The sequence below is a fragment of the Mobula hypostoma genome, chromosome 10 (assembly GCF_963921235.1).
Source record: "Mobula hypostoma chromosome 10, sMobHyp1.1, whole genome shotgun sequence".
Taxonomy (NCBI): Eukaryota; Metazoa; Chordata; class Chondrichthyes; order Myliobatiformes; family Myliobatidae; genus Mobula; species Mobula hypostoma.
In genome coordinates this window covers 75,729,511-75,756,683 of record NC_086106.1, presented here as the reverse complement: position 1 = coordinate 75,756,683, position 27,173 = coordinate 75,729,511, and the positions used below count along the sequence as shown (strand labels likewise).

General features: G+C 37.9%; 1 protein-coding gene across 1 annotated transcript in view; it reads right to left on the bottom strand.

Annotated features, from left to right (window-relative positions):
• The window catches only part of LOC134353332 (transmembrane protein 33-like), a 132,343-nt gene that overhangs the window by 92,197 nt on the left and 12,973 nt on the right, over positions 1 to 27,173 (bottom strand). Inside the window, exon 5 of the mRNA XM_063061365.1 lies at positions 4,771 to 4,904. Coding sequence (XP_062917435.1) covers positions 4,771 to 4,904 — 134 coding nt within the window. The remainder of the gene's footprint in view (positions 1 to 4,770; positions 4,905 to 27,173) is intronic.

The following is a 27,173-nucleotide window of genomic DNA, read 5'->3' as shown; positions in this document are numbered from 1 at the left end:
GGAATTAAAGAGGCGTGGGAGAGGAGCTGGCTAAAGCTGATTGGAAGGGAACACTAGCAGAGATGATGGCAGATAGCAATGGCTGGAGTTTCTGGGGGCAAGGCACAGTATAAATACATCCCAAACATGAAGTAGTATTGAAAAGTGCAGATGAGGCAACCATGGCTGACAAGGGAAGTCAAAGACAGCATAAAAAGACAGGGCATATAATATAGCAAAAATTAGTGGGAAGTTAGAGGATTGGGAAGCTTTTAAGACCAACAGAAAATAACTAAATCCATAAGGAGAGAAAAGATGAAATATAAAGGCAAGCTAGTCAATAGTATAAAAGAGGATTCAAAAAGTTATTTTCTGATATATGAAGAGTAAAAGGGAAGTGAGAGTGGATATCAGACAGCTGAGAAGTGACATTGTAGAGGTAGCAAAGGAGGGAGACAAAGAAATGGCAGATGGACTTAAGATATTTTGTGTCAGTCTTCACTTTAAGACACTAGCAGTTTGCGAGAAATTTGAGAGTGCTAGGAGAAGTGCGTGAAGTTGCTATTATTAAGGTGAAGGTGCTTGGCAAGCTGAATGGTCTGAAGGTTGATAAGTCACTTGGACCAGATGGACCACACCCAATTGTTCTGAAGGAGGTAGCTAAAGGATTTTAGAGGCATTAGTAATGATGTTTCAGACATCACTAGATTCTCAAAATCTTGGATTTTCAGATGGCCCTTGATAAGGTGCTGCATATGAGGCTGCTTAAAAAGATAAGTGCCTATGGTATTACAGTAAAAATACTAGCATGGATAGAAGAATGTCTGACTGGCACAAGGCAGAGTGGGAATAAAAGAGTTCTTTCCTGGTTGGCTGCAAGTGACTAGTGGTGTTCACAAGGGTTGTGTTGGGACCGCTTCTTTTCATGTTGTATGTCAATGATTTGGATGACAGAATTCATGGCTTTGTGGTCAGGTTTGCAGACAATATGAAGATGGGTGGATGGGCAGATAGTGATGATGAAGAAGGGAGTCTGCAGCAGGACCTAGACAGATCAGGAGACAGGGCAAAGTAGCAGCATGCACTTTGGTAGACGGAATAAAGGAGTAGACTATTTTCTAAACAGGGAGAACATACAAAAATCAGAGGAGCCAAAGGACTTGGGAGTCCTCATGCAGGATTTCCTCAAGGTTGCTTTGCAGGTTGTGTCAGTGACAAGTAAGGCAATGCAATGTTAGGATTTGTTTGGGAGGACTAGAATATAAGAACAGGATAATAATGCTGAGGCTCTATAAGGCATTGGTCATACCACACTTGAAATACTTTGAGCAGTTTTGGGCTCCTTATCAAAGGAAAGATGTGCTGGCATTGGAGAGGGTCCAGAGGAGAGCCATAAGAATGATGTACATGCTGGAGTTTAGAAAAATGAGGGGGAATCTCATCAAATATTGAAAGGCCCAGATAGAGTGTATAGGGAGAGGATGAGCCTAGGACCTGAGTGTAGAGCCTTAGAATAGAGGGACGTCAATTCAGAACAGAGATGAGAAGGAATTTCTTAAGCCAGAGGGGTGGTGAATATGTGGAATTCATTGCCACAGACAGGTGTAGAGGTCAAGTCATTGAGTATGTTTAAAGCAGAGGTTGATAGGTTCTTGATTAGTCAGGACATCAAAGTTACAGGGAGAAGGCAGGAGAATGAGATTGAGAGGGATAATAAATCAGCCATGATGAAATGGTGAAGTATACTAGATGGTCTGAATGACCTATTACTGCTACTGCCTTGTGGTCTTACTAATAATCCTTAAAGAAAAGTAAACTCTGCCAGTTAGATTATTTCTTTATTATTTATATGTGCATACACATATTCAGATACTGCATATCAAATATTTCCCTTCTGATACTAAACTGATTTTATGATAGCTCTTGGAACACTTTTATTGCCTTAAAACTTACTCTCTAACACTTTAACAACAGGAATTCTGCAGATGCTGGAAATTCAAGCAACATACATCAAAGTTGCTGGTGAACGCAGCAGGCCAAGCAGCATCTCTAGGAAGAGGTACAGTCGACGTTTCAGGCTGAGACCCTTCGAAGTCCTGACGAAGGGTCTCGGCCTGAAACGTCGACCGTACCTCTTCTTAGAGATGCTGCTTGGCCTGCTGCGTTCACCAGCAACTTTGATGTATGTTGTTTCTCTAACACTTTACTGGCTCTCCTATTGCAGGTCCGCACAACAGGTAACTTACAATAGCCAATTGACGTCACAAGCAGCAGTTCTTTGGGATGTAGGATTTGGAAGGAAACTGGAGCACACAGTCCATATTACAAAGAGAATGTGCAAATTTCTCATAGAGCGCACTGGAGGTCAGGATTCAACTCAGATCACTGGAGCTGCAAATAGCTGCAGTACTTGCACTGCCACTCTGACCCCTTTTTATCCCCACTTAGTTCCTAAGGTTAATTATGCTTTACTCATCTGGTTGAGCCACTCTGTACTTGACTGAACTATGCTGACAGAATGGACTGCTCTTGCAACTACAGGGGATTCTGGTTAATTAAGCCATGATTTAATTGGGGCAGCTGGTTATTTGGATCACATCTTAAAAACGAAAACTAATCGAAAAAATGGTTGGGATTACCTTAGTTTATTAGGGACTCTATTCCTCTTAAATGGGGCAAGAAATTGCTGCCAAACAGTTTCTAACTGCTGTCAGACATGTGTCCTCGTGTGGCCATTAGACATTACACCATGCTTAGTGCGAACACATTTTAAATAGCAGCAGTTGCTTATACTTGAGTACAAAAAGCAGTGATTTTTTTGTCACTGATAGTTTGTGAGAAATAAGCAGTAAGACAATTCAGGACTGTCTTTCTCACTATGGTTTCAAGCATCCTAGCTTGGAGATGCCAGAAATGGCCTGGAGTGAAAATGAAATGATTTCACTACTTCAACCAGTTATGAACTATGAAGAATTAAGGTATTGAAAATCATCTTGAATGTTACAATGACTTGGAGGATGCAGTCATCAATGGCATTGTGTGAAGGCAGTCCTAGGATCTCTGCTGATTTTGTTTATTTACAGTCAATCAAAAGAACAGAGCAACTGTTACTCAGTTAAACAGTATTTTGCCTTCTTTTTTATACCTTTTTAACTATTCACATGAAATTTCAGCTAATTGGGGCAGCGGGTTAATTGGGCCAACCAAAATGTACTGGTTCCAATATGTCCCAATTAATCAAAATCCACTGTATTAGAATAAATTGTTGAATGGTGAACACAGTTCCTTTACAAGCCCCTGAATGACATGTTTGCATTTGAAGTGAGGGAATGATAGGGCAAGTGAGACCATTAAAAACAAGTTCACAGCTACCATTAATTCTCAGTAGGTTACAGTGCAATATTTAACTGTTCTGTGGAAATGAGTGAACAAAGTGGCTTGGCAAGTGGCAGAGCAAAATGAGGAGTTCAGATGGAAATTAAACACAGTTTGTGACCTGGTATACTCTATATCTTTCAACTAAGCTCTTGCCATTAAGTCAAGTTAGTCCATAAATCCACAAAATTATTTAGAAATACATCTAAACACAGGGTGTAAGTAAGGATACAAAACTCCAAGATACTGATACTAGTTATTATATCTTACAATTTAAAAATTAAAAGTATCAAATAATTTCAGCAATATTCATGAATACTAAGCAAAGTGCGTAATGGGTCCAAGTTTCAATTTTTAATCACATTCAGACTTGTTATTAAACTGTTTTTAAAATGTTAACCATGCAAATCTAAGGCTAAATAAATGCAAAAATATATTAGAATATTAATTTTTCACAAATGATAATCTATTACTGCAACATGTAAAGTGCAAGCATTTTATTCCAATAACTATGTAGACTCAACAAATCCTGGAGGGGTAGTTTTAATGTTCAGAAAGCATTAAATAAAATACCAGCAAATATAGAGATTCATTTCCGATTTAGGGAACACAAGCTGCTCGGAAATTAATAAAACAAGTTGTTGTCATCACTGATTATAAAATGTAATGCATTATTTGATAGATGCTAAATGCAATTATTTTTCAAGCATGATCTTCAATTCTTCTTGTAAGGATGAAGAGAAAGCTAACTGTTGAGTAATTTTTCCAAGTCAGATACAATTAAAATTCAGAGTGACCCAGGAGGCTACAGGTGCCAGAATCTGTAGTGAAAACCAAATTGCTGGAGGAATGGACGGTTGAGATCACTGGGCAATTAAAATTTGAGCATACAAACAGGAGATACTGCTAAGCAGGCCAATTTTAAATTCATAAGTGTATAGGACTACTACAGTTTAAAAACTGTTCAATTATGCCAATCAATTTATATACACCATCAGATTAATGCCAGTACTTGAGAGACAAGAACCATGAAAATGTCAAACCACCTCCCACATTATGCCCCATGAGTGGATACAAAGTGTGTAATACCAAATATGAGCCTTTAAACCAGGGGTCGACAACCTTTTTGCCTCTGTGGGCCGGATCGTGTATTAATGAGCGGACAGTGGGCCAGATAAATGCCATAAAAAAAACTTGAAATATGGGAATTATCCATTTAAATACATCTAGTTATGTTTTGCCTCAAATTAGTGAATTACGCATGCTAGAAAATCACTTGTGCTTATGGTTGCCTACCCCTGCTTTAAACATTACACTACCTAATTCAAGCAGGTGGTGTTGTTAAAAATTGGGATTAGTGTTTTCAAGATTAAACAGATCGGTACAACAATACAATTAAGTTTGTTTAATATTTACCCAAGCAACATAAAGACACCTGCAGGCATCAAGAGAATCTCATTGCATGCGATGAACTTGAACAGGATCTGCTGGTGCATTGTCATCTTGTCTAAGAAGGATCTCATCCATAGCATAGAATTAGGGCCAATAATCTACAAGAAATAAGGAAAAATACTAACTGAATGCTGGCTTAATTATTATTCCCTCAACAAACTACTTAGAAGTAACATCATACCACAATGCACTTCATAGACATGTACAAAATTATAATGTGTTGTCTATACATTGTAAAGTAATATACCTCAAATTAGAAATTAGGTAAGTGATATTTTTAAAAGAATTGTTGTTGCAGACAGTACTCTGTGAAACCTTTTAAGTAAACTGTCAATACAAAACTTATCTGCCATTTCTTTTACTTTCTATAAATCATATTTGTTTTAATATTTTTATCCCAATCATACAAATAAATAGATGGATACAATTGCACTGTCAGGGAGCACCAATCATATTATTTCACGATTTAAGAATGCTATAAACGGCTGAAAAAAAAATCTTCGCCATTCACCAGATATTTTCAAACTAATTGTGCAAGTGTTTCATTTGTAGCACTGAAGTTAGAAGCCTTAGTTATAGAACCTCATCAGTCCGTGTTTTAATTGAAAACTACTGCCATGCTTAAACATTTTTTGATTCTTCACAATTACAGGAGAATCTATTATTTATTTTACTGCAATGACAAACATGTTGTCTACACTGATGCAAATTAAGTTTTAGCTGGGAAACCAAAACAAAAGTTTAAATATCGGTGAGTTTTAATTTTGAAATATTTTGCCAAAAAAAGCATTTGCACAGTCACCTTAAATAGTACACGCTTAACATAACAGTTTGAATATTTATATATTTATTGAGATGAAGCACAGAATAATCCTTCTGACCTTACGAGCAGCGCCACCCAGCAACCCCAGATTTAACCCTAGCTTAGTTACAGGACAATTTACAATGACCAATTGGCCTGCTAACTGGTATGGTTTTGGACTGTGGGAGGAAACTGGAGCACCCAGAGAACACACACACATTTCATGGGGAGGATGTACAGACCCCTCAAAGTTAAAAAATGACGTTTTTCTAACAAGACTCTAACCTATTCAAAGCTACAACACAGGAGATGCACATTTAGGTGAAAACTATATTGGCTTTAAAACATTCTACAATGCTATGCTTTGAACTTGTGTCTTAATAATGCTCCCTCTTAACTGGCACAATGTGGTTTATATGTGGCTATATTAACCAATGTAAGTGAATCATTTTCGTTCTTATTCCTAAATGGTGTTAGATAGAAAAGGAAATGAATAACTATAAAGTAACATTGCTAGAGATTTCTGGTCATGCCTAGATTTAACAGCAAAATATTTTATTAGGTATTTTAGGGACGGAGAGGTTGTAAAGCAGTGATTTTGCCTCAGTAAGCCTTTAACCTCAGTTATTCTCATGTAACCAGAGCAAAACAATTTCAGATTTTTCAAAGAATAAACAGCAGAATGAATTTGCTAACACTTTACATTTTTGCAGGTTCACTGAAACTAAGATTACATTGGAGAGGCAATACTGTACACCTGATGGAGATGCAGTAAATCACTGACTGGAGTTTAAAAGAACATGAGCACACCAAATGATGCCGTATTACCTGATTTCAATGATGACTGTTTTATGTCTCACTGTTATTCATGGTGCAAATACAAGCCAAAATATTAAGGCCAACTTAATTCAGTTAAAACTGGTACAGGTTTTACAATATACATAATGACTACATGAAAAATTTCCCCGCAAAAAAAAATCAAAAGAACCATTTTAGTGATCAAGAATGTTTTAAACAATAGCAATCCTTTTCATCTCTTCTCTTGAAATTATTGGAACCATTATGCTCATTTAACATAAGATGAGTTACCAACTAGACTACCTCTAGATGCCTGGACTATTGCTCTGGAGATACATGTTCCATTTGCAGCCAGGTAGCTCAAAAATTATTCAGATACTGAAAAGTAGCCACACTTGTCAATATGGCTGCTCCTCAAGTGTCCTCCAGAGTAGTTGAACAGCAGTAACTAGCACCCATTCCATGAGAATTAATGCACAAGTGATGGACAATAAATGCTCCGCGCTAGAACCATCTACTTCTCACGAACAAATAAAAGAAAATAACGATATAAGCTTTTATAGATGCAATTCGAAGCATTTCTTCATCAAATCTTATCATACCAAAACTATGCAAATTATAAACCAAAATGCTTTTGGGGAAGGAAGGGAAATGGGAAGCTGGCTAGAGGCTAAAGGACACAGCTGATCTTGAGGAACACAAAACTCTCATATAGGTACCAAAAATACAACATGATCAACAATAGTCAGGTGATTAAAAGCAAACAAAATATATATGTGAAAATCAGGAAAAGATAGAAAATAAAAAGGACCACTCAAGCTCCCTGACATTCCCTTCAATATTTTAATTAAGTCATTTGGATTTAATTGCATCTTGAACTCCTGTACAATCTCACTTTTTGTAAGTCATTTCTAACAGTTTATCACCCAAGATATCCTACAGATGTGTTAAGTTTGCTGGCATTAAACCAAATAGGAAGTTTCTTAATGCAGCTTCCTGCTTATCTTTTAGGCAATATTTGGTGTAAAATGCAGCTTTAGCCTTAAAAAAAAATAAAAATGAGGTCAAGTTTTCTGATCTATTTTCCAACTATTTGCTGCATGCTATTATCTCTAATCAGGGTCCATCCCTTCGCCAGTGGAGCAATCAACATTAAGTGAGACATGATTAGCATATTACATTTATAATACTTTAGGTCAGGGACAGTGGAATTCTGACAGCATGTGCCCAAATTGACGATTATCTTTTAAAAAATTCTCTCGCGTGCCATGTTAATTTTGAACAGAGATTATCATTAATTAATGAATTAGTAACAAACATTATGGACTTCAAGGAAAAAGGTTGAATCCTGTCATTTATTGTTTTACTGTTAATAAAAGTATAACAAAAACAGACTGCAATAAACAAAGCATTTTAGAAAATCTGTTAAAAATTGTAAATAATATTGTTATTCTACTTCAATTATAAGAAATATTAATGTAAAATTATAAGCTTTGGTGCATATTCATAAAAGATTAAGGAAAGAAAAATAAACACACTTCACTCTCAGTGAGACATTGTTGCTGCACTAATATCTGGCTTGCATTTAGTTGTTCTGAGAGCTATGCACATAGTATTGGTTTCATTAGTAAGTCTACTCGTATAATTGGAGCAGACTAGTTTATCACTGAAAACAGTAAAACACACGAATCATTTGCTGCTTCATTTGGCAGTAAAGATAATCATTATGTATCTTTTTATTATGGGTGGGGTTTAAAGAATTGAGGGGTGGGACATCTTGCCACATGCCAAGGAAACTTATTGCACATACCCCATTTCGCCACCTCTGGGGGTAATTATTCAAATATTCCATTTTGTTCCTATATTATTGTAACATTGAAATTCAACAACTTGCCATTTGCTTTCAAAGTCTCTTAGTTAATAAATTTATTGAAAAAGGGAACTACCAATATAAAAACAGCACAAATTTGTATGGTAAATGCTCCACATGTACATTTTAGGATCACTTGAAAAAGTACTGAATTTTGCAATTCTGCATCAATTATATCTTTACATTTGGCAAGAATCTGATATTATTACCATAATTGCCACCTCCATTATCTTCATTCATCTTAACCCAAGTCAGTACACCAGTGTCAAGAGGGAAGAAATCACAACAAAATATGGGCAAGTGTGCCAAACTATCATGATCAATTTTCAGCATTTACAACAGTATTTCATTCTTTTATACATTAATTTGGTGATGCCCAATTTTAATCTTTCTCTACATGAATCACCAAGGAAATTTTTCTGCATAAAAAGGCACATCATGATGGTAACTGACTCCAGAGAAAACTAACAGATGGAAATAACTTCCCAATTATTTTTGTCCAGTTTAAACTATTGATGATTGACTATCTCCAAGATACTGAATGAAAATTAATGGTGGATCCAATCATGATAATTTGGCTCTCATACCACACCCAATTTCAGTCCTCCACCTTTAAAGCATTTTCACTTAAATGATATTCTTATCATAAATTACAATCACATTGAGAATGGCTTTTGTTATTCTATGAAAAATTTGCACAGAAGTTATTATCCATTATACACGGAATTATTTCTGAGCACACTCAGGATTTGGCAGCATCTGTGGAGGCAAAGACATGGTAAAATTTCAGATCAAGAGCCTGCATCAGGATGCTATGCATAGGCTATTGATTAAGTACAATCAAGAAAGGTCGAGAGACACAATCTAGAAATATTCTGCACCAACCTACAGTACATTGAATTGACCGAATAAGGCCATGTTCTGGAAGATGTTTTGATTACAAACCTCAATTTTTGAATCCATACATTGTTCAGTCACCTGTATATTTAATCCGAGAGAAAAGAAAAACAGAATTTAATATTCCAAAGATTCAGAAATCAATTTATGGGCTGGCTGGTGGCGTGATGACATCAGCGCCGGACTCTGGAATGGAGGTTCCTGAGTTCGAACCCAGCAGGTCTGCTCCCGAGTATGCTTTCCATCCGTGCCGGGTTGAGTGTCGAGTTTGTAACTCAACCTCGTAAAATAAAAGGGAAAAATGTTGCGAAATGTCTGTGTGAGGAGTGACCCGCCACACAGTCTCTCTCTCGCTCCGTGCCTGCAAGGCATGAAAAAGACATTGTCCCGCTAACATCACACACGCACAGATGCACGCACGCGCGCGCCAAAAAAAATCAATTTATGACCACATTTTTCCGAGATATTAAGGCGTTAACAGAACAAAAATAATCTCATCTTTCCAGGCAGTAATGTAATCCTCATCACCAATTCTTTCTGTTTTTTTAAATTTAGGGCTACAGCACAATAACATGTTTTCCAGTCCAAAGAGCCCAATTACATCCATGTGACCAATTAACCTACTAATCCATACATTTTGGAATACGGGAGGAAACCGAAGGACCAGGAGGAAACCCGTGAGGCCACAGGGAGAATACACAAACTCCTTGCAGACAGCGCAAGATTGAAATTCGGTCACAGGTGTTGCACGTGTTACGCTAGTCGCTAGGCTATCGTACCACTCCAGGCAGGTGGCTATGTTACCTGCATCGCAGATGGTGAGGTGCAGACAACTGTAATAAAGGCTAAGAACATATATAACAATTTGCCATACATGTGTTCTAAAAATATTCGGTATGCTATACTGGTATTTTAATTATACAAATGCACCAAAGGAAAATAGTCTTATTTCTTTAGCAGAAATTATCAGCAATAATCAGACATGATAGATGGGACTGAAGACCACTGGAAACAAATGATTATTTAGATGAACTAAAATATGATTTTTTTTGGTATTGGGGGCAAGGGTGAAGAGGGGGCAGGCAACTGAAAAGGAGGGGCAAAGAGAGAGTGTGGAGGCAATGGGCAGAGGGAAAGGGAGGCAGGGCCAGAGGAGGAGGACAGAGGGAGAGAGGTTGGACTGGGGAGGCAGAAACTGACAGAGAAACTCCTGGACCATTAATTCCGACAATGCCCAGTCCGTCACAGGTAAAACACTCCCCACTATTGAGCCCATCTACATACAATGCTGTTGTAGGGAAGCAGCACCATCATCAAGGTCTCGCACCATCCAGGCCATGCTCTCTTCTCGCTGCTGCAATCGGGAAGGAGGTACAGGAGCCTCATGTCCACACCACCAAGTTTACAAACAGTTATTACATCTCAACTATTAGGCTCTTAAACCAGAGTGTATAACTTCACCTACCCCAATACTGAACTGATTCTACAATCTATGGACTCATTTTTAAGGACTCTGCAACTCATGACTTAATGTTTATTGCTTATTTTTGTTTCCCTTTTTTTGCATTTGCACAGTCTTTTGCACATTGGTTTTGTTGTGTACCATTTTCATTGATTTTATTGTTTCTTTTTTTACTGCAAATGCCCACAAGAAAATGAATCACATGGTGACATTTATGTACTTTGATAATAAGTTTACTTTGAACTTTACAACTTTATAAGTTCGCAATCTTTTGTATATGACAGCAGTCTTCAAACCACCAACAATAATCAAAATGGAAAGAATTATTAATACTAAATATAACTGAGTGCAATATTTACAATTGCAAGCTTTGTGGTTCACAAAGGCATAAACTAAGTCCTTATTTGCACAAAGCCAGGTTTTGGGCATTTTATTTAAATGATTGTCTCCATTTTAAAAAAATTCCTGCTGCATAGAAAAATGCTACTTTCACAATCAATGAGAAATATACGACCCCACTGCTGATGTCAGCTGCAACTCGTAACACTCTTGCTCAAGTGAGAGTATTGAAAATTCGAGTCTCACTCCAGAGAATGGAGTAAAAAAACAATTTAAACTGGTATTTGTGGTGCTGACAGAAGCATCTTTCGGATGAAAGACATTGGGGCCAGTCTGATCTTTACGAAGGGAGTGAAAAAACCTAACACCTTTTAGAACAGCAAAGAACTTGTCCCTAATGCAAATAAGAAAAACTTGCCAATACTGGAAACACTCAGCACTGACAAAGGGTCGCAGGCATAAAATGTTAATTGTTTTTCTTTCCACAGTTGTTGCCTGACCTGTTGAGTGTTTCCAACATCTGCTTTTATTTAAGTTGGCCCCAATATCCTAGTTAACATGTATCCCTCAATTAAGACCACCAAAGAGATTACCTGGTCATCTATAGGGGAGCTTGATGTTTAAACATTGTCTGCTATGCATCTTGAAACAAGGATCACATATTAAAAGTATGGCATTGCATTAAAACTTGTAGAACAACCCTAAGATCCATAAAAGGATCAAAGTAACATGCCATTTTCCTTTGGAGAATGGATGATAAAAGCTAATAGCATTTCAATGAGTCTTTCTGTTTTAATGGAGTGCATTAAACAATTCTGCATAGACTAACTTACTTTAAAACAGCATAAAAGTAATGTCAAATGATCAGATGAAGCTTCCATTTAAAATTTCAAGACTTACAAATTAAAAATAATGCAATGTGGGGGGGGGGTGCGGGTGTTGAACAGTATTGAAAAGACTCATCAAAACTGGTTTCCTCAGTTTACTTCTAGATCAGCTTAATTCTTTCAGAAGCCACTTCACAAAAGCATTGGTCTGAACTTTATTCCTAAGTGCTTCATGGAACTACAAGCATTTCGCAAAATTTCAGAGGTTTATGAGTTTTTTGACGATTTGTTTTCTAAAATTGTATGTTATTCTGCAATAGAGGATATTTACTTATCATCTGTACCTAGAATTTCATTGCTGACATGTTTGGCAGGATGGAGACATTGGGCAGCAAGCACAGGTACAGTTTAAAAACCCCTCCCATTTTTTTTTCTTTCAGTTATGTTAGTTTGCAATGTGCGCCATTCTAGTAGCAGACCCCTTAATCAGGAATGTGGAAATGGGACAGACTTGATACCAATCTATTTGATTGATTATTTGGAGAAGAATGCTATTAAGGTTTACTGCTGGAATTATAAGTATTACAACTCACTTTTTAGTGGTTCCTTAAGGCTGTTATAACTAAGGGGGGGGTGGTTGTGGGAATATGCTCCCACTACCAATTAAATGCTCCCAATGACAGACGCCTCAAATACCCTCTGACAAGCAAGTCCAGCTCCTGGCCTTCATGTGTGGCTTCGTTGCTAAGCCCTGTGGAACCGTTTCTACTGACAGGAGAAGGGGCAAAGGAAGGTTACTGGTGCCTAAAAACCAATTGATTCAGGCAGATGGAACTCGTCAGCCGTGGTTGGCAGCTTATCTAGGTGAAGGTTTCAAAGCTCCGCTGCCTTATACAGAGGGAAGGCTTCAGGAGAAAACCACGGGGAAAGATCCGGAGCTGGAGTCCCTAAGGCAGTCAAACATTCAACGTTGACTGGCAATTCCTGCAACACGGCTGGTGCCAAAATGTACTGGTCTCTGCCGTTCGTTGGACTCATCAGCAGCAGAGAGGGGGAGTCTGCTGCACGGGCAACAGCTTGCTCCCCATACCGTTCTGCCCTGGCTTGCATATCACGTAGACAGCTAGGATGCAGCATGCATGGTCAATCCCAGGCGGCGAGAGGGCCTCACATTAGCAAGCACACAGCGCGAAATTTACCATATTCGGCTGTCATACTACAATGACCTAGTATTTTATTTTTGTGTCCATCACACCAGGAGAGAACATGCTTTTAACATAAGAACACATGATGTTCATACTTGTCTAACCTATATGCTTCTACAGAAAATTTTCGCCACAAATTTTGGAAACAAGTAAAATGGAAGCAGATCTATGAATCACTGCATATATTTTTGGGTGAGATCACACTATGGTACGTTTTAAAAGCATGCACAAAATAAAGATATGATTAGTAAGAAAATACACTATTTGAAAATATGAAATAATTTAAAATATCATTTTAATTGTCAAATCCAATTTATACACTCTCTGAAAGTATAAAAGTGCCACTTATGATCATAATGACTGCACACTAACTATTTACATGCAGAGCATACAGAAAATATAACAGTCTCGTCAGGGTAAGAAGTTGATCAAACAAAGGAAATAGCTAACATTCTCATTTGGCCCAAATAGTTCCACACAATTAAACTGCAAAAGCAAGATCTAGGCCAAGTTACAAACTAGACCTTGTTACACGAGAAATTACAGTTGGTGAAAAACCCTTAATTCTTCCATGATAGATGGTAACAAATAAAAATGAAATACAAATTACATTTATTGCAATAAACACATTTCAAATTATTTAGCATACAAGATAAATTTATTATGAGGAAAAATGAAATTGCTTACATCAAAAGTGCTGCCCCATCCACAGGTCATTCTATTACTTTCAAAGATTAAAGCTATAAAATCTCCATTTTCTCACACTAAGGGCAAGTAAATTTCAAGCTTGAAAAAGTAATAAAACTTGTCAGTACTTCCTGGAAATTAAATTAACTGCGTGTCAAGATGTTATAGGAAGTGATAGATGAGTGTGGAGAAACAAAACAGAAAAATGTTAATTTCAGTTAAACCACAGGAAAAAAAAAGGTCTTTGTGGCAGAAGGCTGAAACTTGAATTAAGAAAGTAGTAGATGTCTTGACTGACTGGTAGGAGCAAAAATGGAATGTACTTACCACAGGAGATTCACATCCAAATCTTTGTTTGTTATATGTGAATCTTCCTAGCGCCGAAGTTATTCTAAAATTGTAGCCAATCACTTGCGCTTGGCCTAGTCTTGTATTTCACCAATAGGATAGGAGCTGAGGTCCCACTGACCTCGAACTCGAACCACACTGAAGGAAATAGAGAGGTTCTGGGCAAACAAATGACAGCCTCACGTAGTTTGCTGAACAGTAAAAGATCTAACCTATCCATATTGCACAAGTTATCCCCACAGTATTAATTGCATTTGAAAACATCACAACTAAACCACAATAAGGCAGAAAAGTGTTGAGGAACATGGGGATTACTTTGCACGTTCTTTAGCAACGGCAGTGAGTGGAGTCAAAACCGTAATTGCTGCATTACAGGGGAAGCTGCAAGAATATCAAAAAGAAATCAAAGAGTATACTGAGAAAGTTAGAAGAGAAAGGATAGGAGGGTTGAGGGTGTATGTGTGTGTCTATATATAAAAACAAATTTCATGACACGTGGATGGTGATAAACCTTATTCTGATACGAGTCTCTGTTGTGGACCGCAGTGGGACAACAGCAGGGAGAGGGGAGTCATGGTTAGAAAAAGGGGAAGGTAGAGGGGAAACGTGGGAAGCACCAGAGAGGCATTCTGGAATATTCAATCAATAAATCAACTGCTTGGAATGAAATGACCTTGCCTGGTGTCTCAGGCTGGGTGTGTCTGCACCTGTGCCTCCACTCTGCCACTGGCACTCCTTTTCTGCCAGCTGTCCCACACCCCTTCCATGATGCTCCACCCTCACCATTCCCAACATCCTTTGCTCCAGCCAGATTTACAACCTTGCTCTTCCGCTCCATGTTGACAAATACAGTACTGTGCAAAAGTCTTCGACACCCTAGCTATATATCTGTGCCCAAGACCTTTGCACAGTACTGTATGTAATCAATGAAGCAAACAGAAACTTCTATTAAAATAAAATGAAGCAAAGATGAACATTAAAGAAAATGCTTTAGTATTCAATACAAAATCTGGCAGCATAAAGTACTCTGCAGTAGCTGACTGCTCATTATAATTCCCATAAATTAATATTTGAAGGAAGATGCTTTAATAGAAGCAGCTAAAAGCCTTTTATGCACAATTTTTGACAAACTGTATTAAATAAAAGGAATGAATGCCAAGTAAGGGGCTTCCTGCCAAATGTAATGTAAATGGCTTGTTCTGCTGAAACAATCTGAAGATTAAAAACGTCTCGTGAATGACAACAACGCACCAGAAAATAAAATTAATGCAGTACTTTCATTAGTAGAATTGCATCTCCATGTGTTTTCTTCTATTATATCTGGAAAAACAGTGGTACAATGGCCTCTTGTGTCACAACAGGCTTTTAGGCAAATCTCCAGCATCCCAGCACACCTCTGTACAATTCCGCCCAATGCCGCTACTCTCTTTAATGAAAGCAAACTAGGCAATAAACCACTTGCTCCCCAAAGCCAGGTCCCTCTTGCAACAAACAGAATCTGATAAAAGAAAATATGCTTTCATCTCAATGCTTTTTTAAAATCAATTATGTCTAGCAGATAAAAAGATAGATATCTTTTTACAAATAGGTTCTGATTTACTCAACAACTGAACAAATATGTACAAAAAGGCAAAGAATTTTCCATAACACTTTATTGCTGCTTATTGAAAGCCTTTTTACCTCAATGCATATTATGATTAAATCAAATGTCAACAGATCAAATGATATTTCATTACTGTAAATTAGGCTTTCCAGCTAGTTGACATTTTTTCCACTAACTGTCCTATTTAAACACGACAATAATTTATGAGTTTGCAATTTCTGACTAACATGAAGACATCTACTACATGAACTTGCTGCATTGATCACCATGCTTCAAAGCAACTACAGCGGCATGAGGAAATCTTATTGCATTCAGTCGGCACTCTGAGGCACACACAGATGTTCACTGCATGTTCAAAATACAAAAAGTTCTGCGTAATTTTTATTAATTTATTCATTCTGCACATGGTAATTTAAAACTCTATCAAAGTACACCTAACAAACAAAATTAAGAAAACAAATTTCAAATCTTTTACATATTCTCCATAAAAATCCTAAAACTAGAGGGAAAAAAATAGGGCTGTGCCCTGTGATTACAGTTCAATATTCATGTAGCAGCCACAGCATGATTGAGAAGTAGGAAATTCTCTTCACAATCCTATTACTTCATAATAATAGCCTAATAATTACAACTGCCCATTCAAGTCAACTATTACTATAGAGTCTGATTCTTTAAGTAAGAAATTCTAAGTGACTTCAATAAGCTACAAGTTTATTAAAAAAGGGCAACATAAACATGGGTAATAAAATGATAACCTATATTTAGTTATGTTGTTACACCAGATGTTAGCAAAGACTGGATCAGCTTTTTCTGTAGTCACTGCCAGAATAATCAAGCAGGATTGATATTAATGAGCCAAACACCAGTAATACTTTATGTATTTAATTTAATATTCAAATGAAACCACTTTATGTCAATATTTTTGGAAAGCTTAAAGAAAATGAATTATAACAATCACAAAGATAGGTTTGAACAATTTCTCCATCAACATAAAATATAACGTTTGATTAAATGATTTTTATATTATTAAAACAGAGAACCCTAGCATCTGCTACAGAAGGCAACTAATTAGCATTTGAAAATAAGCTTCCATTTAAGCACTTCAGATGAAATATGGTCACCTACTGAATAACATTTTAGCCATAAAAAAATGAAATTGAAAATGAGGTTTTGCTTGTTAATTGAAATATTGCCAGCTGTTTACCACATGCAAAGGCCCAAGATGTGGCTCTGCAGTACAAAATCTTGTCAAATTTGAAACCCTTTGGACTACTCGAATTACAAATTCAGTAAGCATTAGCCAGCGGACATCAAAATTGAACACTGCTGCTATCTAGTGGACTTTCCAGGCATTGCAACTATACAGGATGGAAGATGACATTGGAAAAATTCTCCGATGTTCCACAAGAGGGAACTGGAAATACCAATACTGAATAAAATTATAGTATTTACTTATGAAGTTGATTTGGAAAAAATACAACAATTATTCTGAAAAGAAACACTCAATTCTTAATCCATGTGCACATAACCTAAAATGAGGAAGAAACATAGTACTTGAGAAATTGAAGATAACAAATACTGGAAGAAGAAAAGTCCAGCTGGACTCATGGAGTCAGCTCTATTAGCAAAGAGACCTCCAGTTCTCCTCATTCACTGCCTTTGAAGTAAATCACTTGATAGAAGCAAAATACTTCTTTAAAAATAACACAGGCTAGACTATTCCAAGGCAAAATTCATTTTGGAATTCTTGTATCTCCAATTATATATCAGAACAAGCTGTTAATTTTGCTCAAAAAGTGAGAAAAATATCTTGAAATCAGATTACAACAATGGAACTACAAGAGCTTACATTAAAATATTTATCTTCAGATATGAACTTTTTCTTTAAAAACATTAAGATTTTTCATTAAATACAGTATATTTTTACCCAACCTGGACGCTTACTTCCATAAATGCAGTAGCAGCGATGAGAATTAGGATGAAAAGTTACATTTAAATTGGTTCTTTTTCTGGGTAAGTTTATTTTTTTCAGTCTCAAAATACTGATCCTCCTTAAAACATTAAGGAATGATTGATTACCTTCTTCAGGGGAACAATGAAAGTTTTATTATTCGTATCATTTTATGGGCCTTCTGCCACCAAATTATGCTCTAGCTTGAGAGAGTTGTACAGTTCAGTCTCTCACTGAATGGTGAGATTTTGTGATCTCTTAAGAGAATGCAGAATCAAATGCTGAAAGATTTCACAATATTGCTTTTTTCCAGAAGCATGAAGGCATTTTTTCATGAAACAGGTCAGCACAGATAGCAGAGGCCATGAAATTATAGAATAAGATGCCAAAGGAATTGTAAAATTCTGAATGGATATTAAATGGGAGAAAAAGTGCATTAAGTGAAGCAATCATTGAGAACCTTTACTGTAGATGTGGATGTGGAACTTGTTGTTTGCAGACGGCCTTCTAACAACAATCTTTCTTTTGGCTATAGATTTCTCTGCCTTTTAGTGCTGGGATGAAATGAGACAACTGGATTATAAAACTGATATAAAAACATATGAACGAACACATAGGAATAACCATAGGTCAAAGAACACCATACAGATGATCTATAAATAATTGTTGTTACCCCTGTTTAAGATAAAACTTTTAAAAACAAGCTGAGAGGTGAAAATATGCCGTGAAAAGTTTCCTCAAAATGCTAGCAGTTAAGGTTGGAGTATGCAAATCAAATAAAGCACGCGGTGATTGAATTTGGAATTAAAATTCTTCAAAGCCCTTCACGTAAAATGACTCTTATTAATAAGTGACCATTGTAGCCATTTTCTATACAGCAAAGTCTTCCAGACAGCTACGAACTCAATGACATAAACTGGGGAGAAAAATGTCAACTAGCTCAAGGAGAAATCCTATTTTTCTTCTGCATTTACTCAAGTCCCACTAGCAAAGATTCAATTCATAGAACATCTCAACCAAAGTACAGCATCTCTGACCTTGCAGTACTTCATCAGCTGTGCTCAAATATGCCAACTTAGATTAATTTTAACATTGATGCAAAACTCTTGCTGCCCTCAAATCAAAAATATTAAACACTTCATAAATCCTACTCAGGAAACAAATAATCAAAGTTATTTAGAATCTATTTTTCAGTATTCTGATAGTTACATCTTATGAAAATAACCTTTTGTAAAAATTGAGATTCTAAAAGTCCTTTCTAAATATTACAAATTTAACTGTGTGTCAAATTAAACTGCCACCAGTGGAATTTCATTGTATAAGAAATCGTAGTGCAAAATTGAAAAGTTGAAAGGCTTTGAATTTTATTTTGCAAACCTGCACATTAGAATTTGCTAATGAATAAATCACTTTCTACTGAAGGACAAACCTGACTGAATTATTAAATCATACATCAAGTCTAAAGTTGTCACTTCCCAGCTACAGCACTGACAAGCCATATACATTTGTTAAGCATCTGAACAAAAGAGATATACTGCTGTTTTATTTATTTGGTAGAGTACAGATGGAGGGCTGCAATTTATCAAAATGACAACTAAATCTATCTTGTCATACCTATAGCTATAATAAGAGTGTGCTGAGATCAACAAGTCTTTTCTTCAAAATTACTGATCTGTAAATTGCCCTTGACTGATGTGGCAAATAAAAATCACTTTCCTCTGTCAATCTCGATGTTGCAAACATGACAAACATTTAGTAACTACAAAAAAATAGATTGCTAAGTAAAGCATTTAAAAAAAGTCATTCACATTAGCTGATATTAGGGCGTGACTGATGAATAAAACTTTCAGAATAAATGAAATTTTTCCAAAAGATTATAAATGCACACAGTAATATTAGAAACACATTTTGCCAAGCTTAATTCAATTCAATTTCAAGCAGTTAAATGTTAATTCTACAAATGAACAAATATGAAATAGTTTATCATTGAAAGTATCATCTTTGAAGTAATATGATCTCAACTGATTAAGCACATTTGTCACCTGAAATGTAATAACATCACCTCACCCACCAGCACCGCCTCCCCTCATTGATTGTCTTTAAGATCCACACGTCTTGTTCTTCTTGATCATACTTGCCAGCATCACTAATTAAAATAAAAATGCTGGAAGCACCCAGGATGTCAGAAGGCATCTGAGCAAGGTGAAACAAAATTAACCTTTCAGGCTAACGCTACAGGAAGAAGTCATCAACTTGAAACACTGGGCTGGGTCGCACTTTTGGCTAGCTGGTTGATCTCCAGAAAAGCACCAGCTGGCTCAAGTCAGCATTTTCCAGACTTGAGCATTCGTGCAAACCAGCAGAATACACAGTGAGTTGGAGTTCGGTGTTGGTGTAAATGGCCTCCCACACCACAGGTGGATGCAGCAGTTCATAGCTAGAACCTGAGCTGTATATCAGGCATCTCTTTAAAAAAATCTAAATGATATTGTTCGCTTTTTATCTTGCACAATACTTCTTTAAAAATCAATTCATCCAAGTTAAAGGTTCATCATCAGGTATTAAGAAACAGTGGAAAATGGCTTTATACCATGAGCTGGTCAGAAAGCCATCTGTGCCCCTAAGTCATGGCCTTAGCCTCCACTGCTGGTTTCCTGATCACAGCTCATAGACTACTCCACAACAGCCTCAGTGGTGAGTTTGGCAGGACTTGGGAGCTGGGCAGCCGTAAAACACAAGTGTGACAGTGGTAATCCCGGAAAAGGCAAAAGGTCCATACTGAATCAGCATAATGTAGCCCAATAAGTGTGTCTCTACGGATGCCACATCTGCCAGGAATCTCAGCATTCTGCAATTTCATTTCAGATTTCCAAAGTCCCCAGTGAATTTGTTCTTGTGAATCTTTAGCCATGGCTTTGCCTGTGGCGATTTCCTATGGTAATACCCTGAATTAATGTTGAAGGATGTAAGAACAACAAGCAGTAAGCTGTCATTTCTCCAGTATTTATACAGCAGGTATACTGATTGCAATTGGTAAAGTTTTAAGTATTTGATTTATTTTTTATTTTACTTTAATACTGTTTAATCTTAAAATATGGAACTGCAGTGTAAAACAATGATGTTTCAATGCAAGAAGGCATAGTTGGTAATTTATTTAAATGTTTAGAAAAAGAATATGTGATGTAATTTTTGGAGCAATTCTCATGAAATTGGCACTCCCACATTCCTCAGGAATGCTGAATAGCTGGGACTATAGGTTAAATGTTAAAGAATACAAGGATTAAGCTGAGTCAGCCTGGTTAAATGAAAGGAAAATAATTATAGTTGAACTGCAGGAGGTTCCACATAGGTTGCCAACAAAGATAAGAGCACACAACAATGGAGGCAATATACTAACATGGATTCAGAACTGGTAATTGGACAGAAAGCAGAGAAGGAATAAACAAATCTTCCTCAAGTTGACAGAGGGTGAAACTGTAGGGATCAGCATTCAGATATTTACAATTTGGTTGAGAAATCCATGTATGTACTGGTCTATTAATAATAAACAGTAGGTGCAGTTGCAAGTATGATGAAGGGTCGGGGAGGGGGTTAGCAGGTGGGGCAGAGGTTAGTGGGAATGTAGATAAAATCAAGATTGAAATAGTTGTAAGTAAATGGCAGGTGGAATGTTATCTGGAGAAATGTGAAATGTGAAATTACCCACTCTGATGCACCAGGCCTTTTTTTTAATTGTGAGCAATTGGGCAATGCTGATCTTTGTACAGTACACAAGACACTGAAAGCCATCAAGCAGGTGAAACAATCAATTAGGACAGCAAGTGGTATGTTGGCCTTAATTTTGAATGGATTTAAGTACCGATGTTTTAAAGCAATTACAGAATGCCTTGGAGAGATCCTACATGGAGTACTATATATAGTTTGACTTCTTGAGCTAAAATACATTTTTACTAAAGGGAGCGAAGCAAAGATTCACTAGGTAAGTCCCTAGGATGGTACCTGGGTTGGGTCATACAAAGAAATATTGGGTAAGCCAGTGTTCCCTAGATGTTACAAAAATGAAGAAAGATTTCATTGAGACTTAAAATTCATACGCAGTTTTGCTGTTCCTCAGGCTAAGGAGCCTAGAATCCATGGTCACTGTCTTGAATATGGCATGGCTAATTTAGGTCTGAGATTAAAAGAATTCATTTTCACTCCAAGTGGTGAATTATTGGAATTCCTTACGCTTGCTGCAAAGGTTAAATCATCATGTTGATTTGTTTTTAGATATTAGGCAAATGGGGACAGTACTGAGAAATAGCTCTGAGGTAGAATATCAGAGATTATTTTGATGATTGGTAACATAGGCCCATATAGTCACCTACTGGTACTATTTCTTGAGTAAGGTCCTCTGCAATAGGATCATAATGTTCAGTGACAAAGGTGAAGCTGCACTTTGTTTGATATGGTCCTTTAAGATCAATTCTCATGCAGTCTTAAGGGGCAAATATCCTAACTGCTAAAAGCCTGATATTTAAATGTTGTTGCAAATTAGTGAGCCTAAATTCCAAAGTATTTTTACTTGCTTGTAAATCTCAAGCTTCTGATCTCAGGAGCAGGCCAGGTTCTGAAAGTCAAGAAGCCGCCACAGAAAGAAAAACATGCTTTTGGGAATACTGGAAACTAAAATAGATTCATTTTGTATGGGCTAATTTGGACTGATCATCAATTTCCAAATGGTCATGTTTTCAAAATAAAAGAATGATTACACTGGACCACAAATCTTTTTGGAAGCGTTGCTTCCTCAATTTTTTTCTTTTTGTGTTTACAATAGATTGCTTGAGGCTGAACACAAATTTGAGACTGCTTGTATCATGCAGGAATTTGGAGAAACAACAAATTAATTTTTATTGAAAATAAAGCATTTAATTGCTTAATGGTGGTGATGCTTTGCAATAGTTCAACTAAACTGAAAATGTTTTGATGATTTTCATTTGCATTCAGTATCTGAGGCTTCTCATTTAAATGTCCCAACAATAATCAGCCTGCATTGATGGACTCCAGTTGCCCTGATACCATTTCTCCATGACTGCAACGTCCTCATCAGTGACAGCACCAATATTTGCAGGAAAAAAGTCTAAATGAGAATGCAATAATGAATCTTTAGTGACATTGTGCACTTCATGTATTGGTATGCTTGAAGCATGTAGTCAACCAGCTGCACGTAGTTTTGTGCTCTGTAGTTGCCAAGAAAATTTTCACCAACATCCTTGAAAACCTTCCATGTGATTTTCTCTGGTCCCACTTGAAGTTCTTCAAATTGCCCGTCGTTGGTGACCTGTTCAATTTATGGACCAACAAAAATGCTTTCCTTAATCTTGGCATAAGCTACCTGACTTGAATTATGAATTGAAGTAACAAATATAGGCGATTTTAAAATAAAATGGTGCTTGATTTCCATGGTGATTTTCATGATCGGTGGCCCAAAATCCATAAGATGCATCCAAAAGTATTCAGGAAGCAAAATCAGTGTTGTCCAATGTTATTGAACACACAAGAGATTCTGCAGATGCTGAAAATCTTATTACTGAATCTGGTTATTGCAGCAGTTTAAAACTTTTACCCTCTTGATTTAACCCATATATGATTTAGTCAGTCCTCACAATTGGTTCAAGGATGCAATGCATTATACCAATTGTACGGCTAATGAGCACTAAATGTACCCCTGAGCTTACTAACATTGACTCTCAAGCAAGCCGAAGTTTATTATCAAAGTACATATGTCACCATATACAATCTTGAGGTTTATTTTCTTGCAGGCATACTCAATAAATCCAATAACCATAATAGAATAAATGAAAAATCACACCCAAAAGTGCAGACAAGCAGTGTGCAATAGACAAGCTGTAAATACAAAAAGAAATAATAATAAATAAGCAATAAATATCAAGAACATATGAAGAAGAGTCCTTCACAGTGAGTGCATAGGTTGTGGGAACAAATCAGTTATGGGGAAAATGTAGGTGAGTGAAATTCTCCCCACTGGTTCAAGAGCCTGATGGTTGAGGGGTAACAGCTGTTCGTGAACCTGGTTGTGTGAGTTTTGAGGCGGCATGAAGAAAGCATGACCTGGGTGGTGTGGGTCCCTGATAATGGATGCTGCTTTCCCGTGACAACACTGTCTAGATGTGCTCAATGACGGAGAAAGCTTTACCTGTGATGGACTGGGCTGTATCCACCACTTTTGTAATATTTTCTGTTCAAGGACATTGGTATTTCCCTACCAGGCTGTGATGCAGTCAATATATTGCCTACCACACATCTATAGAAGTTAGTCAAAGTGATAGATGTCATGCTGAGACCTCACAATCTCCTAAGGAAGTAGAAGCACTACAATACTTTTCTCGTAATTGCACTTATGTGCTGAATCCAGCACAGGTCCTCTGAAATGATAACACCAAGGAATTTAAAGCTGCTGACCCTCTCTACCTCTGATTCCCAACGGGGATGGGGTCTTGGACCTCGGGTTTCCTCCACCTGTAGTCAGTAACTATTTCCTTGGTCTTGCTGACATTGAGTAAGAGGTGGTTGTTGTGACACCACGCAACTAAATTTTCAATCTCCCTCCTATATGCTGATTCATCACCATCTTTGATTTGGCCTCGCACAGTGGTGTTGTTAGCAAACATAAATATGGCACTGGAGCTTTGCTCAGCTCAGTCAAAACTTGATTTTCAAATTCTCACCCAAATTTTCAAATCCACATCACTAACTCTTTCCCAACACTGAAATCGCCTCCACTCTTCAATTCACTGAGGTACAGTCAGCGATCTAAATCTAGTTTTCTGATAATCTCTGAATACAGTGGTGGATGTGTATCCATTACGATGGGCCCGAGCTTGGGAATTCCTTGTAAAAAATTCCATCTTTACTTTATAAGTAGTTTAAATTTTTCCCTTCAAGAAAACTTTTGGTAAACAGCCTTGATCTTTTTAGGCATTCAGCAACTTATTTTGTTCCATAATGCTTCTGTAGGGTGGTTTGGTGTATTAAAAAGGTGTTGTATAAGTAGAGGTTGCTACTATTATTGAAGAGGCTTTCTGCTAAGGACTGTTACTTTATTACAGGTATATTTCCCATACAAGTCCCATTCCTAAAAGTTGAGATATGGGTTCATACAGCCAATGAAACAAAATCTGTTGGGGTCAGTACACCTGGCAGCTGATATTTGTGCACAATTTAACAGAAAGAAAAAGCAAATTTCTATCCCACACTGTTTTGCAGCTGTTGATATTACATGCCCCCACAATGAATTTCATTAATTGCCATGGGTGACAAAGGAAGTTAAGGACATCCTGAACGCTAAAAAGAGGGCGTTTAGCGATGGAAATAGGGAGGAGCTGAGGGCAATACAGAGGGACCTGAAAGCCAGGATCAGGGAGGCTAAAGACAGGTACAGGAGGAAGCTTGAGTGGAAACTCCAGCAGAACAACATGAGAGGGGTCTGGAGGGGGATGAGGGCCATCACTGGGTTCTGGCAAACTAGCAACAGAGGAGCTGAAGGCAGTGTGGACAGGGCCAACGAACTTAACCTGTTCTTTAACAGATTTGACATTGTGACCCCTGCCCATCCCCCGCATGAGCCATCTGTTGTCGGCCCCCAACCAACACATATTCCACTCTCCCCTCCTACCCCTCCTCACAGTCCCCCACCCTGCTCTCATGACTATACCCCTTCCCCACACAAAACCACCACGGTGGGCTTCACAGCTGAACAGGTGAGAAGACAGCTGAAACGTCTCAACCCAAGCAAGGCTGCAGGACCGGATGGTGTCAGTACCAGGGTGCTCAAAGCCTGTGCCCCTCAGCTATGTGGAGTACTTTGCCATGTATTCAACCTGAGCCTGAGGCTCCGGAGGCTTCCTGTACTGTGGAAGACGTCCTGCCTCGTCCCTGTGCTAAAGACGCCGCGCCCCAGCAGCCTCAATGACTACAGACCGGTGGCATTGACCTCCCACATCATGAAGACCCTGGAGAGACCTGTTCTGGAGTTGCTCCGGCCTATGGTCAGGCCACACTTAGATCCCCTCCAGTTCGCCTACCAGCCCCGACTAGGAGTTGAGGATGCCATCGTCTACCTGCTGAACCGTGTCTACGCCCACCTGGACAAGCCAGCGAGCACTGTGAGGGTCATGTTTTTTGACTTCTCCAGTGCGTTCAACACCATCCGCCCTGCTCTGCTGGGGGAGAAGCTGACAGCGGTGCAGGTGGATGCTTCCCTGGTATCATGGATTCTTGATTACCTGACTGACAGACCACAGTACGTGTGCTTGCAACACTGTGTGTCCGACAGAGTGATCAGCAGCACTGGGGCTCCACAGGGGACTGTCTTGTCTCCCTTTCTCTTCACCACTTACACCTCAGACTTCAACTACTGCACAGAGTCTTGTCATCTTCAGAAGTTTTCGGATGACTCTGCCATAGTTGATGCATCAGCAAGGGAGATGAGGCTGAGTACAGGTCTATGGTAGGAAACTTTGTCACATGGTGGGAGCAGAATTATCTGCAGCTTAATGTGAAAAAGACTAAGGAGCTGGTGGTAGACCTGAGGAGAGCTAAGGTACCGGTGACCCCTGTTTCCATCCAGGGGGTCAGTGTGGACATGGTGGAGGATTACAAATGCCTGGGGATACCAATTGACAATAAACTGGACTGGTCAAAGAATACTGAGGCTGTCTACAAGAAGGGTCAGAGCCGTCTGTATTTCCTGAGGAGACTGAGGTCCTTTAACATCTGCCGGACAATGCTGAGGATGTTCTACGAGTCTGTGGTGGCCAGTGCTATCATGTTTGCTGTTGTGTGCTGGGGCAGCAGGCTGAGGGTAGCAGACACCAACAGAATCAACAAACTCATTCGTAAGGCCAGTGATGTTGTGGGGATGGAAGTGGACTCTCTCACGGTGGTATCTGAAAATAGGATGCTGTCTACGTTGCACACTATCTTGGTCAATGTTTCCCATCCACTACATAATGTACTGGGTGGGCACAGGAGTACATTCAGCCAAAGACTCATTCCACCGAGATGCAGCATAGAGTGTCATAGGAAGTCATTCCTGCCTGTGGCCATCAAACTTTACAACTTCTCCCTTGGAGGGTCAGACACCCTGAGCCAATAGGCTGGTCCTGGACTTATTTCATAATTTACTGGCATAATTTACATATTGCATAATTTACATATTACTATGTAACTATGGTTCTATTACTATTTATTATTTATGGTGCAACTATAACGAAAACCAAATTCCCCCCGGGATCAATAAAGTATGACTATGACTATTAAGCCTCAAGAGAAAGTGGATCAAATTATAGATACACAAATTAAATCTTTAATTTTTGAGAAATTTAAAGAACTCTACAAATCCATACAAAGAACATACATATATAGGATAGTTATCTCAATTATATAAACTATTTTTTAGTTTTAATTGAGATGCATTGACATGAACATTAAATTAAACGTAAAGTCTTGTTTAAAATTACTTGGTCTTAAACAAAAGGCATGTATTTAGAAGTTACCACCACAACTAAATATCACTC